The sequence below is a fragment of the Phodopus roborovskii genome, unplaced genomic scaffold, assembly GCF_943737965.1.
Source record: "Phodopus roborovskii unplaced genomic scaffold, PHOROB, whole genome shotgun sequence".
Taxonomy (NCBI): domain Eukaryota; kingdom Metazoa; phylum Chordata; class Mammalia; order Rodentia; family Cricetidae; genus Phodopus; species Phodopus roborovskii.
The window spans coordinates 6322600-6346556 of NW_026126517.1; the positions used below are offsets into that span (position 1 = coordinate 6322600).

General features: G+C 42.7%; 2 protein-coding genes across 3 annotated transcripts; one reads left to right on the forward strand and one right to left on the reverse strand.

Annotated features, from left to right (window-relative positions):
* Nucleotides 1–687: 687 nt before the first annotated feature.
* Nucleotides 688–14778, reverse strand: Acad8 (acyl-CoA dehydrogenase family member 8). The gene is made up of 11 exons (XM_051196927.1): nucleotides 14659–14778; nucleotides 9918–10018; nucleotides 8917–9086; nucleotides 8267–8376; nucleotides 7822–7898; nucleotides 7341–7478; nucleotides 4750–4885; nucleotides 4559–4656; nucleotides 3868–4020; nucleotides 3132–3234; nucleotides 688–1358 (listed from the first exon to the last, which is right to left on the reverse strand). The coding sequence occupies exons 1-11, from the start codon at nucleotides 14753–14755 to the stop codon at nucleotides 1306–1308; spliced, it is 1236 nt and encodes a 411-aa protein (XP_051052884.1). The 5' UTR covers nucleotides 14756–14778; the 3' UTR covers nucleotides 688–1305.
* A 211-nt stretch (nucleotides 14779–14989) lies between these two features.
* Thyn1 (thymocyte nuclear protein 1) lies at nucleotides 14990–23944 on the forward strand. Of its 2 annotated transcripts, XM_051196930.1 has the most exons (8): nucleotides 14990–15067; nucleotides 15147–15286; nucleotides 20622–20803; nucleotides 21995–22063; nucleotides 22393–22485; nucleotides 22976–23071; nucleotides 23402–23552; nucleotides 23754–23944. In XM_051196930.1, the coding sequence occupies exons 2-8, from the start codon at nucleotides 15244–15246 to the stop codon at nucleotides 23798–23800; spliced, it is 681 nt and encodes a 226-aa protein (XP_051052887.1). In that variant the 5' UTR covers nucleotides 14990–15067; nucleotides 15147–15243; the 3' UTR covers nucleotides 23801–23944. The 2 variants fall into 2 exon arrangements, with proteins under 2 accessions (XP_051052887.1, XP_051052888.1); XM_051196931.1 differs by lacking the exons at nucleotides 14990–15067; nucleotides 22976–23071 and having other exon boundaries at nucleotides 15084–15286.
* The last annotated feature ends 13 nt before the right edge of the window (nucleotides 23945–23957 follow it).

The following is a 23957-nucleotide window of genomic DNA, read 5'->3' on the forward strand; positions in this document are numbered from 1 at the left end:
TCATGCAATCCCAAACCACATGAACACAAATGTCAATACTGCCCACACAAACCTTGTACTCCCTCCCAATTTCTTCTGCAAAACAGTTTCCCTTTAAATATTAAACATTTCATAAAAGCTTAATCTGAATTTTTACCTCTCTGTGAACCTTCCTACCTTTCATTTCTCCAGGCTATTCTGTCTTGTATAGACACTGTGACCAGGCACTACATCAGCTCCTCTTAAACACAGCTGTGGACAGCAGAATCCCATTTTCAACTTTGAATCACACCTTGCTTCCCATGCACAAGGCAATTTCACAGTAAGCATTCAGAAAAGAAAATGTCTATTATAGCTACAGGCATATACCCTTTCCTATAATCAGTGACTTATGGTTAACGAAATAAATATCTTGTACACTTTTCTTTCCTAAACATCAAAAGATGGATTAAATAATCATCTGTGATAGGGCTTTCCCCTAACTCCTAATCATTGAGTAATATTTAGACTTCCATACATGACAAATAATGATTTGTTTGCAGAATTATAAATTAAAGGCTGTACTTTTTAAAAGACAAAACTGCCTTAGGATTCCTAATTTTTCTAAAATCCAATTAAATATTAAACCAAATATACACTTAATTATTCCAAAATCCAAGGAAATATTGAATCAAATCACCTACAGTTGCAAGGCTTATAGTTGAAGGATACAGTAAAGATGTATATTTTATTTACCATGGTACTAATAAAAGTATTTAAAAAGAGAAGTAGACCCAAAAAAGGAAATAAAAGCCCATATAAAAAATCCAAGTGTTCCAAATAACCTCAGCCCTTGACATTTATTACATGGCAGGAGTAAAGGTGTACCCTAATTCATAGCTTAGCAGTAGGTTCCCAAATAATCACTTCATCATGATCTGAGTTCAGGAGTACTGTCCTGAGACACTGCCAGTGCAGAACAGAGAACAGAAAGACACAGGCTGTGCATTGCCCTTGCTTCCCCACACTTTGCTTCCACAATCAGGAAAAGCTTCATTGAAGTGCCCAGACTCTGGGACAAGAATCAGCAAACTGCATAGTGTGGATCTGAGCCACAGTGTTGACTGCTTGTCCTTCCAGAATGAGGAAAGCAGGACTCCTGGTACGGCTCCTCAGGGCCCATCCAGCTGAGAATCCTGTTCCTGTCTTAGAGCCAGCATTGCTGCTGACCTCAGGTTCTCTATCAGAAGAGCAAAGCTCTTCAACCTACTCCAAGGTCCATTTGCAACAGGACAACACTGATTGCAGCTGCACATGAATCCCAGGTTAGACTCTCCAGTTTGGGAGCTAGTCCTGAAGCAGGCTTCGAGAGATCAGCATCCTCATTACTTCGTTGCTACCTGCAAGAGGAACAATGAAGGATTCAGTAGGAAAAGGGCAGTCGTGGATTTAAACTCTGTTGCTTCTTTTGTAATTACTGAAAAATGACAGTGTAAGGAATAGTATTTACATTTGCTGTTGTTTGGTTTGAGACTGGGTCTAATGTAGCCCAGGCTTTCCTTGAACTATATATATATAGTTGAGGATGACCTTGAACTCCTGACCTTCCTGCCCTACAAGTGCTAAGATCACACCCAATATTTATGCCTTAATTTTTTTTTTAAAAAAATTACATGTATTTACTGTGTATATGTGTGTGGGTAAACCCATAACATGGTATGCATGTGAGGATCAGAGGACAACTAGTATGACTGCTTTGCTCCTTCTACCATATGGGTCCTGGATGAAATTCAGGCCTTCAGGCTCGGCAGTAGGTCCCTTGCTGGCTCAGTGGGATAATATTTACATTTTTAAAACACCTCTCCTGATGACAAAAACAATTGTATTAAACAAGTAAAATAAAAATAGTAAAATTCTAATTTTTTAAATTTCATCCTACTTGTAAAAGGATAGAAAAAAATCCAAAGAATTTAATTATATATGTATGTATGTATGTATAAATAAACACCTCCTAAAATGTAGAAACATGAGTGATTTTTTTCTTTTACTTTTAGATTTTCAATAATACATATTTCTTTTGTAATCAAAAAACTGAAGCATAAAACATTTACCTTGAAGTAGAGAATTAAAAGCTCATTTTATTTTTAATAATGGCCGTCAGTACAAACAAAATACAAAGTGAAGCCGCTGTGGAACCAATAATCACACCAGCGCCAAGAAAGCCAAATCCAAACTTCCTTGAAAAGGGCTGACTTTTCCCACTAAAAAAACTTCTGCAAGTTTCATTTCAGTATAAGGGCCTGAGCCACTTAAAGGTTAGAGCTCAAGTTTGGACAGAAAGCAGTCATCTTCAGGCATAGGGACAGTGGGACCCAAACTGTCTCCACATCAATGACCATAGCCTTCGCTTGGCCCAGTGGAGCAGAAAGTCTGAGGGTGGACGCAGCAGCTAGTCCCCCAGGAAGAGATTATGGTGCCCACTCAAGTATGACATGGACCTTTGAAGGTAGAGAAGCAAATCCTCAGAGTCGTCTGTGACCCCACTAAACACCCCTACACTGTTTCACCAAGAAGCACAAGAGAAGCTTCCATCCCACGCTTCCCAGTCCTGTGACAGCCCTGGCTGCCTACACTAGCCTAATGTACACTAGACTAATGTACCAACTGCTGAGTGGAAAGCACACTCTGCACCTGACTAATAGCTCACACAGCTGCCCGACAGATGTCTGTAGTTAAAGGAGAAAGCCACATGCTGACATTTTACTAAACACTATACTAGCAATGCTGATAAGCATAACATTTAGACAGCACATCTGCCACACCACTGTGGCACACACACTTAGGAGTTTAGGATCCCTGAGGTCCAAGTCCTTTACAACAGTACAAAATGTCATCGTGCATTTCAACAAGGCTGCTCATATATTAGCTTGGTTTGAGCCTTCTCTGAAATCTACAAAAAGAAGTGGAGTGATGCCTCACTCGTAAGGGTAAAGCGGAGTCTCCTGGCTTCCAGCTTAGAGAGCTTTCTAATGTAGCAGGAGACCAGTCTCAGAGAAGGACTGAGGAAAGGAAGAATGGAGAAAAAGACACAGGGCCTGGCAGGATCCCAGCTCAGAAGTACTGAGATAGGTTGGGAAAAGCACAGCAAGAGAATAACCTCTGCAAAATTTTACCTTCTAGGATTTGGTGGACCCTGGAGTCCCGCATATACTGCTGAACAGCATAATCCTTCAGGTAGCCATAGCCCCCATGCATCTGCAAAGCCTTGTTGCAGATCTGCTGAGAGACAGAGCCAGATAGATGTCTTTGGTCCCAGGAAGCCTGTGGAGTACTTAGCTTCCCTCCCCACTCCAAACCTCAGTCTGGCAGTCTGCTATAAACAGACAAGAGAATGAACAGAGCCCAAGAGGAGCTCCAGATTCTAAATGTTCAGACACAAAGGCAGTCCTCCTACCAAACCTGTCAAACAATGCACAAACATCTGCATTTCTTTGTTATGCTGTTCCAGAGCAAAGCAGCCTACCACCACCTTGACTGATTACAGGAAGTTCAGGTGCCACCTAGTGGCCATGGGAGGTATGGGGGGGTCTCAGCATGGAAACAGCTCCATGCTTAAGTAAACAGAGCCATTAGTGCTAAATGTGGGCTAGCATCATTACCTCGCAGAGATGTGCTTCATCTAGAACACATCCGAAAGACAGTATTACTGATGCATTTAGTATCACAGAGAAGGCTATAAAGGCAACAGGGAGAGCTAGCTCCCTTGCAGGCCTTTCACATTTGAACTCTTAAGCCCCAAAGTGATTCATAGGAGGCTAGGTTTTTATAGATGGCTCATCTCTCTCAAAATCCCCAGGAAGAGCAGCCCCTCCTGTCTATGTCAGGAAGGCCAGAAGACTTGTCACTTACAGTAAAGCATTCATCTGTAGCAAAGAGCTTGGCCATGGAGCACAGGGCCACCGCATCTTCCCGCTCCTCCTGCAAAGCTACCGCCGCGGTACGGATCATCAGCCGGGAGGCAACCAGCTTGGTGGCCATGTCTGCTAACTGGAATTGCAGGTACTGCAGCCACAGAAGAGAATGGAACCAAAAAGGACATATGGGTTTAGGCAGGACAACTGGGATCTATCTGATCTGGAACCACTGATAAGACATCTTAAGCTGGCTCAGCAAATAGAGGTACTTATACATACACAGAATTGACAATCTGAGTTCTACCCCCTGATGATCCAATGGCAGAAGAGGACCAACACCTGAAACCTATCTCCTGACCTCCACGTACGCACTATGACACGCATGTAGTTGTGTCTGCATTTGCACATACACGAAGGCATGTATGCATGCCACGTGCATGTGCAAAGATATCTCAAATTATATGCCCTTCCTAAGTACGTCAAAGTCTCTTGCCATTTCTAAAGCCTTCTTTGCTTGCCTTGGTATTATTGCCTCCAGAAAAAAGGCACAGGTACATGCAAAACATACATTCTGATTAAGATGGTGGGAAATTCTAAATGGGTATAAGCCCCATCCAATTCCACCAAGAATGTGGACCCTAAGGAAGATCTCAACAAAACACAAATGCAGACCCCAGTTCTCTTACCTGGTTTCTGGCTAGAGGTGCTCCAAACTGCTTCCGGACCTTGAGGTGCTCTTGGGTAAGGACAACTGAAGCATGAGCAGCCCCAAGAGAGCAGGATGCTAGAGAGGAGGAGTCAGGACTTCAGCTGAGCCTGAATGACAGTTGCTAGCCTCAGCCTTTGCCTTCCTTCCCCAATTCCTTTCTGGCCTCACCAACATTGATCCTGCCACCGTTCAGTCCTTTCATGGCGATGACAAAGCCCTGACCCTCGATCCCAATCCTGTTGGCCACAGGGACAGCACAGTCTTCAAAGATCACTGCTCGGGTTGGCTGAGTGTTCCACCCCACCTGGCAAAAATCAGGGTCTGGGTGGCTGCCCAAGGGTTCCCCAAGCAGGGTGGCCTTCCCTGTGGACAGAAGCTTGTAAAGTATGGGTTCCAGCGCCCTGGCACTTAAACCCATAAGAACACAAAGCAGCAGAAGAAAAAAGTTCAGATGGAAAGGTTTATTGTTACTTAGAAAGACACTTCTTTCAGGTAAGCAGTGCTTGGTTTATCTTTTAACATGGTCTTTCTTACTCTGTAGTCCAGACTGCCCTGTAGTGTGCTCTTCCTGCCTCAGGCTCCCAGTGCCAGGATCATAGGTCTGAGTCTCCATGCCTGGGTAACACAGTGTAACGTATTACACAAATCTACTTTGTCTACTCTATCTACAAATACTTTTCACATCCTCATCTTCAGTGCCTCTGCGAGTACTTCTATGAGAGATTAATTGGGGGAGCTTACTTTTAGGATATGTGCTGACAAAGCAAGCATGAAAAGTTAACTTTCAGAGGCCTTGTGAACAATAAGCACACTTCTCCTTTCAAAGGTCTAGTATCCTTAGAAGGTGCTATAATTGGACAAGATACATGGCATGCACTGTGCTGGAGAGCCCTGATCTAACATTTAGTTTCAGTGAGATTCAGTAATGTGATGTCAACTCACTAGAGCCAATTACACTGTTTTTACTAACTTGGCCTCCTATGATCTTGCAATGGTGGTTTGAAATCAGCCATTGTGGTAAGTGCCACAAATATGAGTTTTGTTTTGTTTCTCCAAGAAAAATGTCTTACTAGAATATAACTGGATATGTCAGCTTTAAACCCAGAAAAATTTGAGAACACTTGAAGATCTGTCACAAATCTACCTGCTTATTATTTCCATCTTTGGATAAATCACTTATTTCTTCATGACCTTTGTCTCCTTACATAAAAGTACAAAAGTTCAACTACAAAGTTCACAGATCCTCTTAGCAAGGCTCATTCTGATGTTTCATGGTCTCACTACTTCATCCCTCCTCAAGGTACTCAGAAACTCAAAAGAAATGTCAGGCTCAGCAAGGCAGCTCAGGAAAACCATGAGTTGTATGCAATGCCTGAGCTCCCTCCTCCTACCTATAAAACATGGCTTTTTACATAATAAGAAGTCTCTGTGTCATTATTTGGGAGCTGGCTGGCAGGACAGAAAAAGACTCCTTACAAAGGATTCTGTATCACTGTAGGAGACAACAGCACATAGCTTTAAACACTGTAGGCATCAAATATCCTGTTATGCTACAAAAGAGAAGGGGCAGTAGAACCTAAGCATCCTGAAGAAATATGTGGAACCCCTGTGTGTAGATGGAGGAAGTATTTAGGGGTCATTTCACACCTGACTTCTCCAAAAGCCTATTCTAAGGGCAACAATGGCACTCCTGTTTTCATCACCTGTCCGAAAAGTTTCCTGCTCAGGGCCTGTGATGTGGGGTTTCTTAATCCCAAGAGCATCTTCTTTGTCAAAGCACTTGTGGAAACAAGTCTTCAGATGGCTGAAACCCCTACAGCCTCTCCCTGTTGATGAATATTTTAGTTTTGTTTGTTTGTTTTTTTAAAGATTTATTTATTATGTATACATCATTCCTCTTGCATGTATCCCTGCAAGCCAGAAGAGGGCAGCAGATCTCATTATGGATGGTTGTGAGCCACCATGTGGGTGCTTGGAATTGAACTCAGGACCTCTGGAAGGGCAGCCAGTGCTCTTAACCTCTGAGCCATCTCTCCAGCCCCTTTTAGTTTTATTTGTAAGTGTCACTTTCTGGGATAACAAAGTGTGGGTGAAAGCTGGGTAAGAAATAGAGGACACGGACTGGGGAGATGGCTCAACTGGTAATGTGCTTGCTGCGCATGTACAAGGACCTGAATTCAATCCTCAGTACCCACATGGAAAGCCAGGTGCAGCTGGGAGATGGTGACAGGAGGGTCCCAGGAACTTACTGGCCAGGCAGTCTCACCAAAGAGGCAAGCTCCAGATTCACTGGGAGATGCTGTCTGCTCAGGCATGATGGCAAAGGGAGGTAGATCTCTGTGAGTCTGAGACCAGCCTTATGTACCAAGCAAGAACAGCCTGGGCTACATAGTAAGACCCTGCCTCAAAAAACAATAACAATAAAAGTACAGTAACTAAATTAAAGGAGACTCTGACAGAAAAATAAGGTGGAAAACATCCAATATCAACTCCCCTCCAAGACATGCACATAAACAAATAGCACAGAGAAAAACAAAACGCAAACAAAAGTGCCCACAGAAAAAACACAAGAACTTAAACAATCGCAGTTTATGAGACCAGCTGGCAAAGTGTGTCTTTCCCCAGGAGTCTTTCCTTCAGAAATGACTTCTCTGCTACATACCCAGTCTTGAACCTATCACGTGAAACAGGGTAAGAGTTGATCTAACAGAGAGCAGAGACGTATAACCTGAGTTGCTTACACTTGAGTAGCCACTCACCTTCTTCTCCTTCTTGCCAAAGCTAAGGCCAGGGGTTCCCTTCTCAACAACTACACAGGAGATGCCTTTGGGGCCCGATCCTCCAGTCCGGCACATGACCACATAGATGTCTGACTCACCACCCCCACTGATAAAGGCCTGTGGGTGGAGAGGGGGTGTGTGAGGATCAGCGAACACATGAGTTCTGAGCCTGACATCTGGGAAAACCACTGGAACACTCCTGATGACAGAACAAAGGCATAATGCAGAGAATGGGGTAAAGGGTAAAGGATTATGGCAGTGCCTCCAGTATAGGGATTTAGTTTGTAAAAATAGAAAGGAAACAAAAATTCATGCAATTTGTGAATTAGTTCATGAAAGATTCTCTTCCCAACATGTAAACTCCTACATGGGAATGTTAATTCACAGACTCAAAGGAACTGAGGGCTAGCAAGGGCATGAGGGAACGACCCCCAGTTGCCCTGGGAATGCATGCTCTTACCTTGGAACCATTGAGGATGTAATGATCTCCCTGTCGTTTGGCTGACGTCAGAAGAGACGCAGCATCACTCCCGCTTCCTGAAGTAGGGACCAAATGAGAACAAACGAAGAAGAGAGTCAGCGAAGCCACAGCAGCTCAACACAGTTCCACATCCTGGAAATCTTCCTCGGAGAGTTCTTCGTGTACTACTTTAAAATCCATATGGCCAAGGAATTCTTCCTACTAGGAAAAAACCACTTGCACCAAGCAGCCCATTTTCTCTAACAAACCAGCTAACAGTGGCATGCAGCCAGAGGAACTCTGACCTGAAGGCCTCTGGGACCTATACTCTACATCCAAATGTTTGGTAAGCCAGATTATATGCCGGTGGTTGAGCTTGCTCGGTGACCACACAGGTTCCACTTCTCTCCGTGCTAGGTGTCACTTGCAGGGAGGACGAACGCACCTGGTTCAGTGAGGCAGTAGGAAGCAAACTTCTCCATGGTACAGAGCGGTGGGCAAAATTTGTGCCTCTGTTCCTCATTGCCAAAGCTATCAATAATCCAGGCACACATGCTGACAAGAAGAAAAGGCATGGACAGAAATAAAGACAGAAGAGAGAATCAGGGGAGTGGGGTGGAGGTGGGAAAAGAAACAAAGAGCAACAGAGCAGGGATGAAAGCAGGAGGGGAGAGGGGAAGGAAAAGAGACAAATGAAAAGGTTCAACTTGAAAGGGAGGGACTGGTTTAAAAACACTCCCAGAATATTTATACCTGACACCCAGCTGTTTCTCAGAGTAATGAGTCCTAAAAATCAGAGATAAGTGCTTTTCCTATTACTTTATCAAATTACTGAGGAAAACCGGAGTAGTCTGCAGGCGCCAAAACTAGGACTTAAGAGAAGCTCAGCAGAAACGATTCCCTAAGCACTAATATAGAAGACAACAGAATCAAATCCAGCAGCCAGCTGCAGACCTACTGTGTACCAGTAACAGTCTAGTTTCTCGAGTACTGTCAACCCAACACAATTCATCTTCTTCTCGTGAGTCTGAAGTTTCCCTACCAGCCCATGTGAGCACAGCCCTCTACCATGCTGTTAGGTGTGTGGATGCTCACTTGTGGATGCTTATATAGGCAGTGGTGCTGGTGCAGCCTGTGGCCAAGGCTTCAAAGATGACAGAAGTATCGAGGCGAGACAGTCCAGACCCACCCACATCTGTTCTTACGTAGATCCCCCCAAAGCCCAGCTGTGCTGCCTTCCGCATCATATCCACAGGGAACAGCTCCTATAAAGAGGAGAGCAAGGCAGTCAGGGACTGGCTCTGAGAAAGGCTTTCTTTTAGAGGGGACAATGAAAGGATTAGGATGCTTGCATCTGGGAGATTATAGGAATTCTCTTAATTTCAAATGCCCTTGCTATTTTATGGTAGCATCAGTTAACATATGTTCTCCAAAATTTTTCCTATACAATTGCTTTGATTTTATGTGTGTCTAAATATTTATTCAATTAAGAAAGACAAGGGGATGGCTACATGATATCTGGGATGACTCCTATGAAAAGTCATCTACTGTTCTAGTCAGAGTTGCTATTGTTGTAATGAAACACAATCATCAAAGGCAACTTGGGGAGGAAGGGGTTTATTTCACTCACAGTTCCATACAACAGTTAATCGTCAGGCAGGAGGGCAGGAACTCAAGCAAGGCACATGGCAGGAGCTGATGCAGAAGCCATGGAGGAGTGCTACTTACTGGCTTGCTTCCCAGAGCTTACTAAACTTGCTTTCTGATAGAACCCAGGACTACGAGTCTAGAGGTGGTTCCACCACAATGGGCTGGGCCCTCCCACAGCGATCACTAGTTAAGAAAATGCCCTACAGGATTGGCTGCAGCTCTGTGTTTTGGAGGTTCTCTCCTCTTTGATGACTCTAGCTCGTGTCAAGCTGACATCAAACTATCCCGCACCTCTACCATCAGTCTTCACATTTGCAGTAAGAGTTAGTGAGTGGAGAACAGACACTGAGAAGTTAGGACTTTAAAAGGGAGAGGGAAGTCATTTCACCAGGCATTTTTTTTTTTTTTTTTTTTTTTGGCACATCTAGACACAAGAAGACTCCTACCTTCTGATCCCACTCCGCCATATTGGGAGCCATTTCCCGAGCAGCAAAGTCAAAGGCCACTTTCTGAAACTCCTTCTGTTCTTCATTTAGTCCCAAGGAAGCTGTGAACAGGAGCAGACACATTCAACTCTAGGGTGGGAGTGAGAGAAGAATCTCACTAACAAGGAATGCCTCAGCACTGAGGCCAGGCCTACACCAGCATTTCCTAGATATGTCCTTTAAAAGCAAGAGAATGCTGCCATCTATTATGTGTTTCCTTCTTTTTAGGGTCCAGGCTGGCCTCTGGCTTGTGATCATCTTGCATCTGCTACCCCATTGCTAGCTAGCATCATTACGTTTCCCAGGTGGAGGAGGGCCAGTTCTAGCACTTACACTTACCTACATTATCCTAAGCCAGAACACAGCAATTCTCAGACATCTCTTCCTCAGTCATGTAAGAAGATAAAGTCGTAAGCCCAAAATAGGTAGAGGCCTCAGGGAAAGAAATGGGGAAGAACCAGGATGCAAAAAGAACCAGAAAGATCTGGATGCATGAAGATACTAACTCATCAAATAGCATGACTTTTCCTTTTAAAATGTTATTTTATTTATTTATTTATTGTGTCTGTGAATGTGTATTTGTGTGCAGACATGTGTGGAGGTCAGACAACAGATTTTGGGAGTGGGTTCTGAGGATTAAAGTCAGGCCTTACCTCCACTAAGTCATCTTACTGGCCTACCATTCTTCCTTTAATTCCAAGTGGGTCAGCTGCCTTTTCAAAATTGTTTATCTCCTCTTACTTATAAGTCCACTTTTCAAATGAAGGGCTGGGGATAAAATTCAATGCAAAAGGTGGCCTCATTGAGGTCCCAGTTCAAGATCAGCATTGCAAAACAAAAATAAAAAATACAGAAGCCCTCAAATGACATGTTTTCTGATGGGTTGTCCTATCTTTTCTGCACAAAAAAAAAAAAAAAAAAAAAAAAAAAAAAGAAAGAAAGAAAAGAAAAATTAAAAAGCCCCACCCAGTCTGGCAGCAGCCACTGTTTCCACCAACACATTAACTTCAAAACATCAAATTGAGAAATCATAATCTGTGTACTTTGGCATTCTTTCCAAACAAGATTGCAATGCAATAGCATAGCCATACAATTCGTGGATAACACTGACTTTAAAAAGTAAATAAATAAATAAAGCTTTCTTATGTTGAGACACAGTTAAATCCCCAATAGGGAAGTTCAACTCTTATGGAGCTTTCTGTCTTAGCCTCTAGTGATATGACTTTGGGTAACTGTTTCATTTCTTAGATTGAGATAAATGAAGCTTAAGAGAATGAATTAGCTAAGTGATGATAATAGACAAGTAGGACAGATGAATGGGAAAATTTCCTAGGAACTCATAAAATTTACAAAGGCTACATCAGCACCTCATCAGAGGAAATAGTGAGAGACACTAACCTAAGTAACCTGGTCCCTTAGCCATAAAACACAGAATTTGATTTTTGCATTCATCCTCAAAGATCACACTCAGTAAGGAAGGCAGGGATGAACTGGGAAGCAAGACTGTCACGTGGGTGCCATATGTAAGATGTACGGTTTTTCCTCCCGCCACTGGTCTTGTCCTGCAGCCGCGCCAGCCCCAATTAACACACAGAGACTCTGTATTAGATATAATTCTGTTGGCCCATTACTAGTTTCTTATTGGCTAGCTCTATCTTAATTATTAACCCATTTCTATGTATTTTCACGTGGTCTTACTGAGAGCGGAGGAATGGCAGTTCTGTTCTCTCCAGGCTCTCCATCCTGACTCCTCCTTACTACTTCCTCTTTCCTCCTAGTTCCTAGTCCCTCCTATCTTCCTTTCCTACTGGCCAACAGTGCTTTATTCATTAACCAGTATGAGAAACATATACAGAATGACATCTCCCATCAGAGGACGGTGATGGCTGTGTGTGTGAGAGGGGTGGGGCGTGGGGGGAGTCATGCAGATATTCTGTAGTTAGAAGGTATGGCCCTTCAATTCAAAAGCTTTAGTCATTATGATACTAATGAATACTGAAGAAAAACAAGATGGGAACATCTGAGGTGGAATGCATGTAGACTTAAAGAAAAGGCACGAGCCATTCTTGACAATAAATTATCTTGGTGCTTGCTATGTCCAATCCTCCCAATAGCACTCAAGTGTTAGTGGCAAAGTCTATTCATCTAGACAAGATCTAAGCATCACTCTTAGTAAAAGAGGTAAGCCTAGAGTGGCAATTCACACCTTTACTCCCAACACCCATGTGCCTCTCTGTGAGTCCGAGGCCAGTGGGACCTACATAGGGAGTTCCGGAATATTCACAGCTACAGAGTAAGAACCCGTATCAAAAGGTGGGGAGGAAGGAAACTCAGAAAGCAAAAGTTTGTGCATCATCTAGAGAATGTGCTCCTAAGAGACCCACAGCACAACACTGAGGGTATCATCCTTAGGAATATGGCTTGGGACAAAAACAAAACAAAACAAAAAACCAACAAAACAAAACCAAAACAACAACAAAAAACTAATTTTCTTATGGGGGTGGGGGGAAGGGGAGTTGGGCTATTTTTCCATGCTTTCTTATACAAGTGCTGCTATAGATCATAGTTTAATGTTCATTTGCAAAAGAACTGGGAAGAAGAATGTTGCTGAGTGGTAATGCCCTTGCCCAGCATGGGTGAGGCCCTGAATTCAACTCACGGTTCTAGGAGGAAAATGGAAAAAAACAAAACAAAAACAAAAAACCAAACAACTGTACAGTAAACTCACTATTTAAGCAACAAACAAAATGGGGCTAGAGTCACACTTCAACAGTAAGTACTTGTCTAGACACAACAAATCCCTGGGCTTTCAACTCCAGTACCAGCACCCTTGCAACCAACAAATATTTGAACAATAATTGTGTGGCAATGTTGGTGATACAAAGACAAAAATGGTCCATTCATACACACACACACACACACACACACACACTTAAATGGTAATAATTCAAAGATCTTAAGGGACAAAAAAGGGCCACAGAATTTTACTTCTAGCAAGAACTCAACATAATTTGTTGTTACTTGTTTTGTTCGGTTCCAGTTTTCTGAGACAGAGTCTAACTCTGTAGTCCAAGCTGACCTGCAATTTACAGGCTGGCCTCAAACCTGAGGTAATCCTCTGCCTAAACTTCCTAACTCTAACTACTGGGATTACAGCCATGAGCCACTATGTCCAGCTTTAATATATACTAATAAATCTTTATTATATTATGACAGAATAAAGGGCTACTTCCTAAGACAAGCAAGTTCAGGTAACCCAAGACTTAGAAATTTAGAATTTCATTCTGAGTAAACAGTAGTTTTATGTAAGTTATATATAAGTAAATACAATATGTAACCACATATTCTTATATAACAAATACAGTTAATTTTAGAAACAGACATGATCCACAGTAGGAAAACATTGCTTAGAGAAAAAAAAATAGTAAATCAAAGCCAGCATAATGTCATGTTTATAATCCCAGCACTGGTGAGGTCACAGAAGATCATGAATTCAAGGCTGGTCTGAACGAAATGGCAAATTCAAGGACAGCTGGGCTATACCATGACACCCTGACTCTAAAAAGCAAACTTATTGAGCTAGGGCCCTAACTCCAATACCTTCTTTTAAAAGAGTTTCACTTTAAGTTGCTCAAATCAAACCAGCATCTAGTGGGAAAATTCACATTTCGTTCATTTGTTACTGGGCCAAACTCTTACTTGCTAAACTGGGCAACCTTGTTGATTCAGTTCTAAGTGCCTAGGTAGGGCAGTGCCTTTAAAGGTATCTCTGGTCTTCTATAGAGAACAGCCTTCGTGTACTGTGTTCTACAGAAAACAGCCTTCGTGTACTTTATTCTACAGACAACAGCCTTGGTGTACTGTGTTCTACAGAGAACAGCCTTCGTGTACTGTGTCCTACAGACAACAGCCTTCGTGTACTGTGTCCTACAGACAACAGCCCTCGTGTACTTTAATCTGTTCTCAATCGTCAAGGCCATACTGCCATAAACAATGGATACTTATTTTAAGTAAATAAAAATTATTTTTAAAATTGCTTTAAAAGAAGTGGTTTTTGTTATTTTAAATAACAGAACTCACAAGCTGGCTGGGTATCGATCCCATGGTCTGTGTGGGTGGCAAACACGCCCGGTTACATTCAAGCTTTCTGCCAGGTTCCTAAACAAGTTGTAATCTGTGGTAAGGTTTCTCAATACAGTAATCTTTCTTTTTCCTCCATCAGTTTCTACACATTGTTTTCTGTTGGCAATTTATAAATTATGAATCCAAATACGTCAACAGAGTTTTTTATTCATCTTGATCAGCACACATGGTTCTTGCTACCTTGGGAATCTATTGCTATTATTTCAACCAACCAAAGTCACAATTTCCTAAGCATGGGCCAGGCCTGGGAGGGAAGGGGGCACTGGGCTGAACTGAGAGCCTGTCGCCGGGACCACACGGAGCTGGTCTCGAGAGCAGATTCTGGTTTACAGGAGGAAGCAGGTTCGGGGGGACAGAACTCGTAAGGGAGAGGGCAACGGGTCCTGGACGGGGCAGGGTCTAAGGACGAAATGAATTGGTCAAGGGACCAGAGAACCAGACTGAGGGGGCCGGGTGTACGAGTCAGGACGAAGCCCAGAGTCAGCAAGCAGTCAAGAAACCCGGGCCCGCACAGATGACCACCAAAGTCCCACTCTCCCTTCACCCTGATGAGCCTTACGATCGATGCATAAGGAGACGCTCCGGCGGCCGGTCTGAGCCAGGGACCGGAGGGTGGCACGTAGACAGCCAAGGCGCCGGGAGCCACACCGAAACATCGCCACAGCTGCTCTTCTCTGTCTCAAAACCTGGACCAGCTTGCCCAGGCCAGAATTTGCAGTTCGTGATCTGCCCCGTGGCACCTTGGAAGTTGTAGTCCATTAAAGCCCTTGAAGCGCAAGCTCTAGGAGGACTACTGAGGTGCTGGAACCACAATTCCCAGAGATCCTCGGGGCGGCGCCTCTGAGGTGCGTCTTCTACAAAGCCCGCTGGGCAAAGCCAGTCTCCTCAAGGCATTCTGGAGAGCTTCCTTCTGTGCTTCTACTAAGGTCTGGCTGGTGTGTTGAGAGAAAGGTGGCGGGAAGAACCGAGTAAGGGACTAGGAATGTTCAGGGACAGATAACGGAGGGGAGGATTAGAATGCCTTAATCATGACTTTTCTTTCACAAGTCTCGGGCCCTTTAGGTTTCCTTGCACCGCGTAGGTTGAGGAAGACAAGAGTTGCTTCTTGCCTGTCCGGTTATCTTCAGCCTCCTGCAGAGAGAACATGCCTAGACCCCGGAAGAGGCTGATTGGGGCTACTGGCCCAGGTGAGCTGTACCTAGGCTGCAAAAGGTAGCAGGCGAAGAACGTTTCTGTGGGGTGTGCATTGTTCATTTGTCCACTCCCTGGTTTTGGAGGGAGACCTTGAAGGTGGTTACTTACTGTCATCTTTACTCACTGCCAAAATTACCCTTGAAGTCCTCCTTACCACGTGTTTGTCCATTCAAAAAACAGCACTAAGGATCTTTGCAGTAATACTTGTACAGGGCTCTGGTGGCCCATGCACGTGGGGGGTTGAGGCAGGAGGATTGCCTTGAGTTCAAGACCAGCCTGTTTGCATAGTAGTGAAAACCCTGTCTCCAAAAAGTGTGTGTGTGTGTGGCTGTGTGTGTAGATATCTTTTCCGGAATGGGTGGGGACAAACTACATTTTTAAAATTATATTTATTTACTTTTTTAAGTCGTATGTGCAGCACACACAATTTGTTCAGAAGATAACTTGCAGGAATCAGTCCCCCTTTTCCACATTGTGAATCTCAGGAATGAACTCAGTCCTCAGGCTTTGTAAGAAAAAAAAAAAAAAAAAATGTTTGCCACCTGTAAGCCACCTCACCAGCCCTTGGTTCATTCTTTTGAGTGAAATAAGCCAGGCACAGAAAGTCATGCACAGTTTCACATGGAATGTAAAAAATCCAAAAGCTAAAAATAAAAGAAAGATCAGTTCGGGATATTCCTTGTCTACATACAGAGTTTGAGGCCAACCTGGGCTACAGGAGACCAGACCTCACCCTTAACCCCCTACCCCCCAAAACACACAGTTTTCTTTTTCTAGGTTTTTATCTTATCAGCCTGTTTGTTAATTTGGCATTGCCGAGTAATTGAGGACGACCTGAATTCCTGATCTTTTTGCCCCTACTCCCAAGTGCTTCCTTTATAGAGTTGATAAATCATTCAAAACAGTTTTACTTAAATTTAATCTTAAATTTCCTGAACAATGTATTTCAGAGACTACCAAAATCTTACACATAGTTATTGCTAAGACACTTAATACAGCTTTGCTGACAAGCCCTGCTGCTCTAGGGCTTGTTGGAGGTCATTATCTTATCTTATGTCTCTTTCTGATTTCCAGATTGTAAGTGTTTGTGTCATGGTGGATATGCTGGTGCCTGGCAGTTGGTTCTCTCATCAGATGGGCCCTCAGGGATGGAAGTCAAGTCTCACAGACACACCTGTCTGTCTCTTAATGCTTGTGCTTAACTTTATGTTAAATCCCTTTCCTGTTTTGAGACAGACATCTGAACCCGAGTCTGACCTTGAATTTGGAGCCAGTCTCTTGCTTCAGGCTCTAAAATTCAGGATTACAGTCAGGAGCCTTATGCCCATTTTAAAATCTCTTAAACTGGCCTTGAAATTCTTTTGTGTGCTGTAAGAGTTCCAGGTTGTGAGTTAAGCTCAGGTTGCTGTAGCCAGCATCTTGCTGTATTTCCTGCTGTTGATGTCAACGCACTGCACATTTCAGAAAAGCAGGAGCAAAGAATTTTAAATGCTTTCACCATAAACAACAAAGCAAATTAGGACAGCTCATACCAGTCGTCAAGACAGCTGTCTGTGTTCTAGGCCTGTGCTACAGCCTAGGCTACAGCCTGGGCTACAGCAAGAGACTCCCCCATCTCCAAAACAAACAAACAAAAACATCTGTTCCTATTTGTAATTCCAACACTTAAGAAGCTAAAGCAGGAGGATTGCTGTAAATTGAAAGCCAGCCTGGGCTACAGAATTCTGAGACTATCTCAAAATAAATAGATGCTTCAGCAAATATATTCCATTTGAAATATTCAATGTACACATGGTATGGAAACACCATATGGCAGTTAATACCTATTAAATATGTACAATTTTTGTTTTCTATTTCAGTTAAAATTTAATAGAAAAAGGTAATTGACTATAAGTTGAAAACAATGAAGATACAGTACCTTTTCCAAGGGAAAATGCAAACATGCATGAGTGGAAAGGTCCTTAAGACAGTTTTGCTAGAAGTATGGAAGGGGCAGGATCACAGGAAAGGCCTCAAGAAGGAAGCAGAATTTTAGCAAATTCTAGAACTCAGAAGACACGTTTTATCATTCACAAAAATGAATGTGTGCTGTGGATTAAGAGCAGAAATTAAGGAGCGGGAGTAGAATGAACCTCTGTTAAGACTGACAGGTTTCAGGTTGATCACAACACATTATTGTAGTTATTGAAGCACACATAGTGTTAGGAATATGTGCCTAAAGCAGGTCCTGTGGCAGGTAGTGGGTGGAATATAGACAAACTCTTGCAGATGTGACTTATATGGAAGTTTATTGGTAAAAGGTTTATTAGTAGAAGGTAAGGTAAGGAGGAAGAAAGAGACAGAGACAGAGTTGCCTCAGAGAAACAGCAGAAGAGAGAGGGAAGTAGGTGGAATTTTGCTCTTAAAGGGACAAGGTATGCCTACCAAGTGCAGAGGGGTAACTCTCTGTGCCAGGTTTCCAAGGGGCAGGGCCAGGTTTGCCTGGATTACAACACAGAGTATGCTGTTTTTGTTTTTTTGTTTGTTTGTTTGTTTGTTTTTAATTGAAAATAGATTCCTCTGTCATAGAGTACATCCCGACCACAGTTCCCCCTTCCCTCAGCTCCTCCCAGCCACCCCTTCCTTCCCATCCACTCCCCCTCTGTCTCCAGAAAAAGTGTAGGCCTCCAAGAGACAATAACCAAACACAGAAAAAAAAAAAAAAAAAAGATACAGTAAGACAAGGCAAAAAGCTGTCACACTGAGGCTGGACAAGGCAACCTAACAGGACTATGTCCCAAGAGCCAGCAAGCGTCAAAGACAAACCTGTTGCCACAGTTATGAATCCCACAAAAATGCCAAAGCAACAGCCACAACATATATACAGAGGACCTGGTGCAGACCCATGCTGGTCCCTGTGCTTGCTGATTGTGAGCCAGGTGAACCTTGCTTAGTTGTTACAGTCTCCATCCCCTCTGACTCCTACCATCTTTCCACCCCTCTGCCCTGGGGTTCCCTGAGTTCCAAGGGGACGAACCCTATGGAGACCTCCAATTTAGATTCTGCATAATGGCAAGCAGGGTTTGGCCCTTAAAGAGGAAAACCACCCACTTTCCTCTCCTGCTGTTTCTCTGAGGCAGCTGTCTCTGTCTATCTCTTTCCCTTATTCCCTTACCTCCTACTAATAAGCCTTTCATCAATAAACTTTCCATGTAAGTCACTTCTGAAAGTCTGTCCATATTCCACTTGTTACCCACATTGAGACCTGCGGGACCTGCTCCCATCTGCCTCAAGAGGAAGCCTCTCTGATGATGTCAGGACAAGTATGTCTGTTCTTAAGGATAGCTGGGAAATTGTGCTAAGATACGCTAAATTCAGAGCATCAGGCATCCATATGATATTTAATGAAGACTGATGCAGTAGCAAACTAAATTCTGAAGTAGTAGAGTAAGTTAACTGTAGGTTCTGACAGACTCAAGTGACAACTGTGATCCAATTCAGGGCTTAGTTCTACCTGGCTGGACTGTGATCTCCAGCTCATTGTTTAGGCTGTACCACATTAGGGTTAGTGCCGGGCATGTGGAGTGATTGTTGTGTCAAGAGCACATTTTCTTTTATTCACTGAATAAAAGCCAGATTGCAGGGCTGGAGATGTAGCTCAGTGGCACAGCACCCCCTAGCATATTTGAAGCCCCAAGTTGAAACTTTAGAATTTGGCAGGTGGGGAAACCAAGACCGGTGCTAAAGAGCTATATAGTCCAAGCTAATCAGGAAGTAGATTTTCTTAATTCATGCCTCATCTAGACTACAGAGTGAGCTGAAGGCCAGCCTGAGAAATTTAGTGAGACTGTGTCAAAAATAAAACAAAAAAGGGGTGAGGATGTAGCTTAGTGATAGATAGGTTCCAGGTCTATCATGGATAAAGTCCTGGGTTCAATATCTGCCACTGGAAAAAAAAAAAAAAAAAAAAAAAAACCTCCAGTTTTTACCATGTCTACATAGCCCTGAAGGCATGTATGAAGAAAGAAGTATAAGATGATAATGACTAATAGTTACTGAACATTTATGGTAATGAGATATTTCCCAAGTCTTTCCTTTGTATTATCAAATAATCATTGAAACAGTTTCAAGTAAGTGCTTCATTTCCTCATTGGAAAGTGAGTCCGATTAAAGGCTCAGAAGTGGGGTGGAGCACATGTAATGATTCCTGCTAGTATTCTTTAATCTTAACCCCATAGGTCTACTCCATTGGGTAATGACTTTATTGAGTAATTTAGAAGGTATCAGTTACAGTATTTTTTATTAATTAAATTTCTTTGACAATTCCACAAATGTACAGAATGTAAATGAACTATTTTTAAAAGTAGAAGTGGTCTTTTTGTTTGTTTTGAGGAAAAGGGTTTCTCTGTGTAGCTAGGCTGTTCTGGAACTTCCCCTGTAAACCAGATTGACCTCAAACTCAGAGATCTGCCTGCCTCTGCCTCCCAAGTGCAGGGATTAAAGGCACGTTGCCCCCACAGCCAAGCAGCTTTTCAAAGTTTTTAATGTTTTATTTTTATTTTATATGTATAGATGTTTTGCCTGCATGTATGTTTATGCATCAGACTTATGCAGCACATGCAAAGGCCAGATGAGGGTGTCAAATTCCTTGGGACTGGATTTGTGAGCCATGTGGGTGCTGGGAATTGAACTGGAGCTTTATGGAATTTTAATCACAACCATCTGTCTAGCTCTTAGACTACTTTTATCCCCACTCTCTCCTATCTCTCTACTATACTTAGACCTGCATCCTACACTAGCTCTTGCCTATAAACCTTACATTCACATCTAATCATTTTGGTTTGTGACCCACTGAGTTTAACCAGGGTCATTTATGAAGCCATGGGTTTGGAGCTGTCTAGGAGAGGCTGGTAAGCTCAGCAGTGGCTACATAATTCAAGATAGTGACTCCCCCTCTGGAAGAATCTATCAGTAGCCAATAATTTTAGCAATAAGGGATAGGGCTCCATGAGCTTCTCCCACATTTTTGAGTGGCCATTAACAGAGCCAATCTTGCGGGGGGGGGGGTGTATTACAGTAGTTGCAGTTGATCTGAGTTGATGGTTTCAGCGGTTGTATTGAATCAAGAGGATGTCATTTTTAAGCCGATAAAGGCCAGATATTCTTGTCCAGTTTTTATAGAGAAAGACGTTACTTCTATATGGGTCTGTGGTGCAATAGTGTTTATAGAGTCTAAGTTTTAAGTTCAAGTATGACACCAAGTAGTAAGTTTTTTGTTTGTTTTGTTTTCCACAATGGAACACTGCCTCCCAGCAGAATTACAAGTATTTTCCTTTGTTTCCATTACAGACAAGAAGGAGCTATCAGAAAAACGTACTAAAACTGAAAACTCAGAAAATACATCAGCTAAGCTAGGGAGCTCCAGCCCTCAGAAGACTTCAACCTCTAAAAATGGTGGCAAGAATGTAAGCAGCTACTGGCTGATGAAGTCAGAACCAGAAAGCCGGCTAGAAAAAGGTGTAGATGTGAAGGTGAGACTGCACCTGTGTCCTGTTGTGTTGGTTTAATGGGGCAAAGGTGACCCTGTAAATTGCAGTAAAGCAAGGGACCACACGTACTTCCACACCTCATACACACACACATACCTACTACTAAAAAGATGGTGAATGCAGTTTACCATAGGATTCAGACCTCAGCTTCTCATCTTTGAAGACTAGGGAAAAGGTAAAATAAGTAGGATTTGCAGCATTTTTATCATTAGCTTAGAGTTGGATAGCCCTTATCCACAGTTCTTGAGACCAGAAGTGTTCTAGATTTTGCAATTTGAATATCCCTAACTTCCCCCCGCCAAAAAAAAGTCTAAATACTTTAATAAAATACAAGAGTTTTTGAATGTTAGAACATTCCAGAGTGTTCTTGATTTCAGATACTAGCATTAGGCATGCCCAACCTGCATGTTTTGTAGGTTTCCTGTCTAAGCAAAGGTTGGCAAACTTTTCTTGAACACAGCCAGAGAGGCTTATGGGTTTTTATAGCCCATGTTGCAGCTCTGACTCATTGAAGAAGGAAGTGACAACAGACAACACATTAAAAGGTGTGGTTAAGTTCAGGTAAATTTTTATTTATAAAATCAGACATATGGTTCAACTTGGTCAATCTTAAGTTTGATTTTGCTGTTGTTAAGTGTTTTTAAGATGATCTTGCTATGTAGCCCAAGCTGGCCTCCTAACTTTTGAGGCTTGGGTTACTCTTGTATTGAAGATCTTCCTTGCCCCAGTTTTAGGAGTGCTGGGATTAAAAGTGTGCACCACCACACCACATCTGGCACTAGTGATTTCTCTCTTACTGCTTGCCATGCTCCTGGATGTATCCCTGACAAGCATTGCCATATAATCAGGAAATGAATATAAGCTGAGTTTAATACTAGCTTCAGGAAAATAGAAATATTAGAAAATTGTGATACTTTAATAAGTGAAACACAGGGAACTAGTAGACTGTATTATTATCCTGTTTATCCATTCAACTAATCTTAATTAGCAAAGATCACAATTCCAGGGTAAGTTAATATCCTCCTTACCCTGGAACTAATTTCTGGTAATCCACCCAGTGTCTTTATGACCTGTAGCACTTTTTAGGATTAAAGAGAGAACTTCTTGTTTCTATAGAAGCTTATCAACTGGCCAATGACTATGTAGTGAATGACTTTATTTTCTCTTTCCTAGTTCAGCATCGAGGATCTCAAAGCACAGCCCAAGCAGATAGCATGCTGGGATGGTGTTCGCAACTATCAGGTACAGAGTCAAGTGGCAGGAACCCTGAAATCTAGGCTAGGATGTATGCCTGCCTCCTCCACTGTGCTCATCTTTGAATCAACATTGCTTTTCTCTGAACTCTATCATGAAAATGTCTTCAGAAATATCATAATCACTGTGACAGCATGCAGTCTGCAAGTAGCTTGGTTCTGGCTAGTGTCCTGGAACAAGGCTAGGACTCTGAATAAAGGGACAGATTTTCTTATGAATTCAAGAGAAGAGCAAAACAGGAAAAAACATCTTTTAAAAACAGACTTGACTGCCTCCCAACTGGTAGGAGGGTAACCCTTGTTTCTTCTCTGACACAGGCTCGGAATTTCCTCAGGGCCATGAAGTTGGAGGAGGAAGCCTTCTTCTACCATAGCAACTGCAAACAGCCAGGCATCGTGGGACTTATGAAGGTTAGGTGCACACATTTTAGCCTGGATTCCTCCCTTTAGGGACTTAAATAGATAACAACAAAAGTATGCCCTGCCCCCAAACTGTCCCTGTCACAGAAAATGAGGAAAACTGCCCTGCCCATCACGTGAATGATGAGGGTCAGAATAGAAAGACCTTCATTTCAGGCCCTGCTAATACTTCTCACTATCTGCAGTTCTATCAGGTAACTCCTCTTTGCTAAGAGTTTCAAGATAACACTATGTGAGCAGCTGGGAGAAAATAAAACCATGTGTTTCCAACAGTAACTCAGCATTTAGTTTTAGAACATGCTTGTGAAGCTTTGTAAAAATAGGATTTCTCTCTTAACTATACTTGCTTGCAGGTCTGCATACCAACTGTCTCTATACAAGGGAGATGGGTCAGATGTGAAGGAAAGGTAAAAAGTCAGAGATGCATATTAAAACTTGGGCAAGGAGCTAAAATGATTGGAGATTTTGGATTTGTTTTCAGATCGTAAAGGAGGCTTACCCAGACCACACACAGTTTGAGAAAAATAATCCCCATTACGACCCATCCAGCAAAGAGGACAACCCTAAATGGTCAATGGTAATAACTGTACTTGCTATTTCATAAGGAAAAGGAGTTGTGTACGGTTAGGTCAAGGAGTGTAGTCCAGCTCTCACTTAGGTTAAGTTTTGCAAAATTGGGATAGTAGAACAGAACACTGGCAGCCCTAACACCAGGAGCCTCTTGCAAATAGAAATTCTGGGTGGGCACAGAAGCAAATGCCTGTATTCTTAGCCACTCAGTAGGCTGAGACTTGAAAATTGATTCAGCCGAGGAGTTTACGGACAGACTAGGCAACAGAGAGACCCAGTCCTTAAATAGGGCAGTATGGCTGAACATGTTTCTGTCCCCTGCGATGCTGTGGAATAGGTGGATGTACAGTTTGTCCGAATGATGAAGCGCTTCATCTCCCTGGATGAGCTTAAAGTCTATCACCAAACCCACAAAGCTACCGGTGGCCCCTTAAAAAGCATGACTCTCTTCACTCGACAAAGACTTTCAGTCCAGCCTTTGACTCAAGGTAAGACCCAAATGTGGAGACAGCATTAAACCTCTCTCTCTGGTCAGTGTCCTCACCTGTGTATCCCATGAGGCAGGCTATAGCTCTTTGCTATATACCCGCTAGTTTTTGAATGGACAATTGCCTACTCCAAGAACTTGTGGTGCCTTATTAACACAACACCTCATTCTCTCCCTCCACCCCATTTTTTTGTTTTTGTAGAAGAGTTTGATTTTATTTTGAGCCTGGAAGAAACAGAACCAAGTTAATGAAGGCTCTACTGATGGAGTGAACAAGACATTGATCCACAAAGTCAAGCTTTTAAAAAGACAAAAGGAGAAAGTTGCTGTGTCCACCCATGGTCAGTCATGTGCACAGGTGGCTTGTTCAGTTTTTTTTTTTTTTTTTTTTTTCTTCTCTAATAAA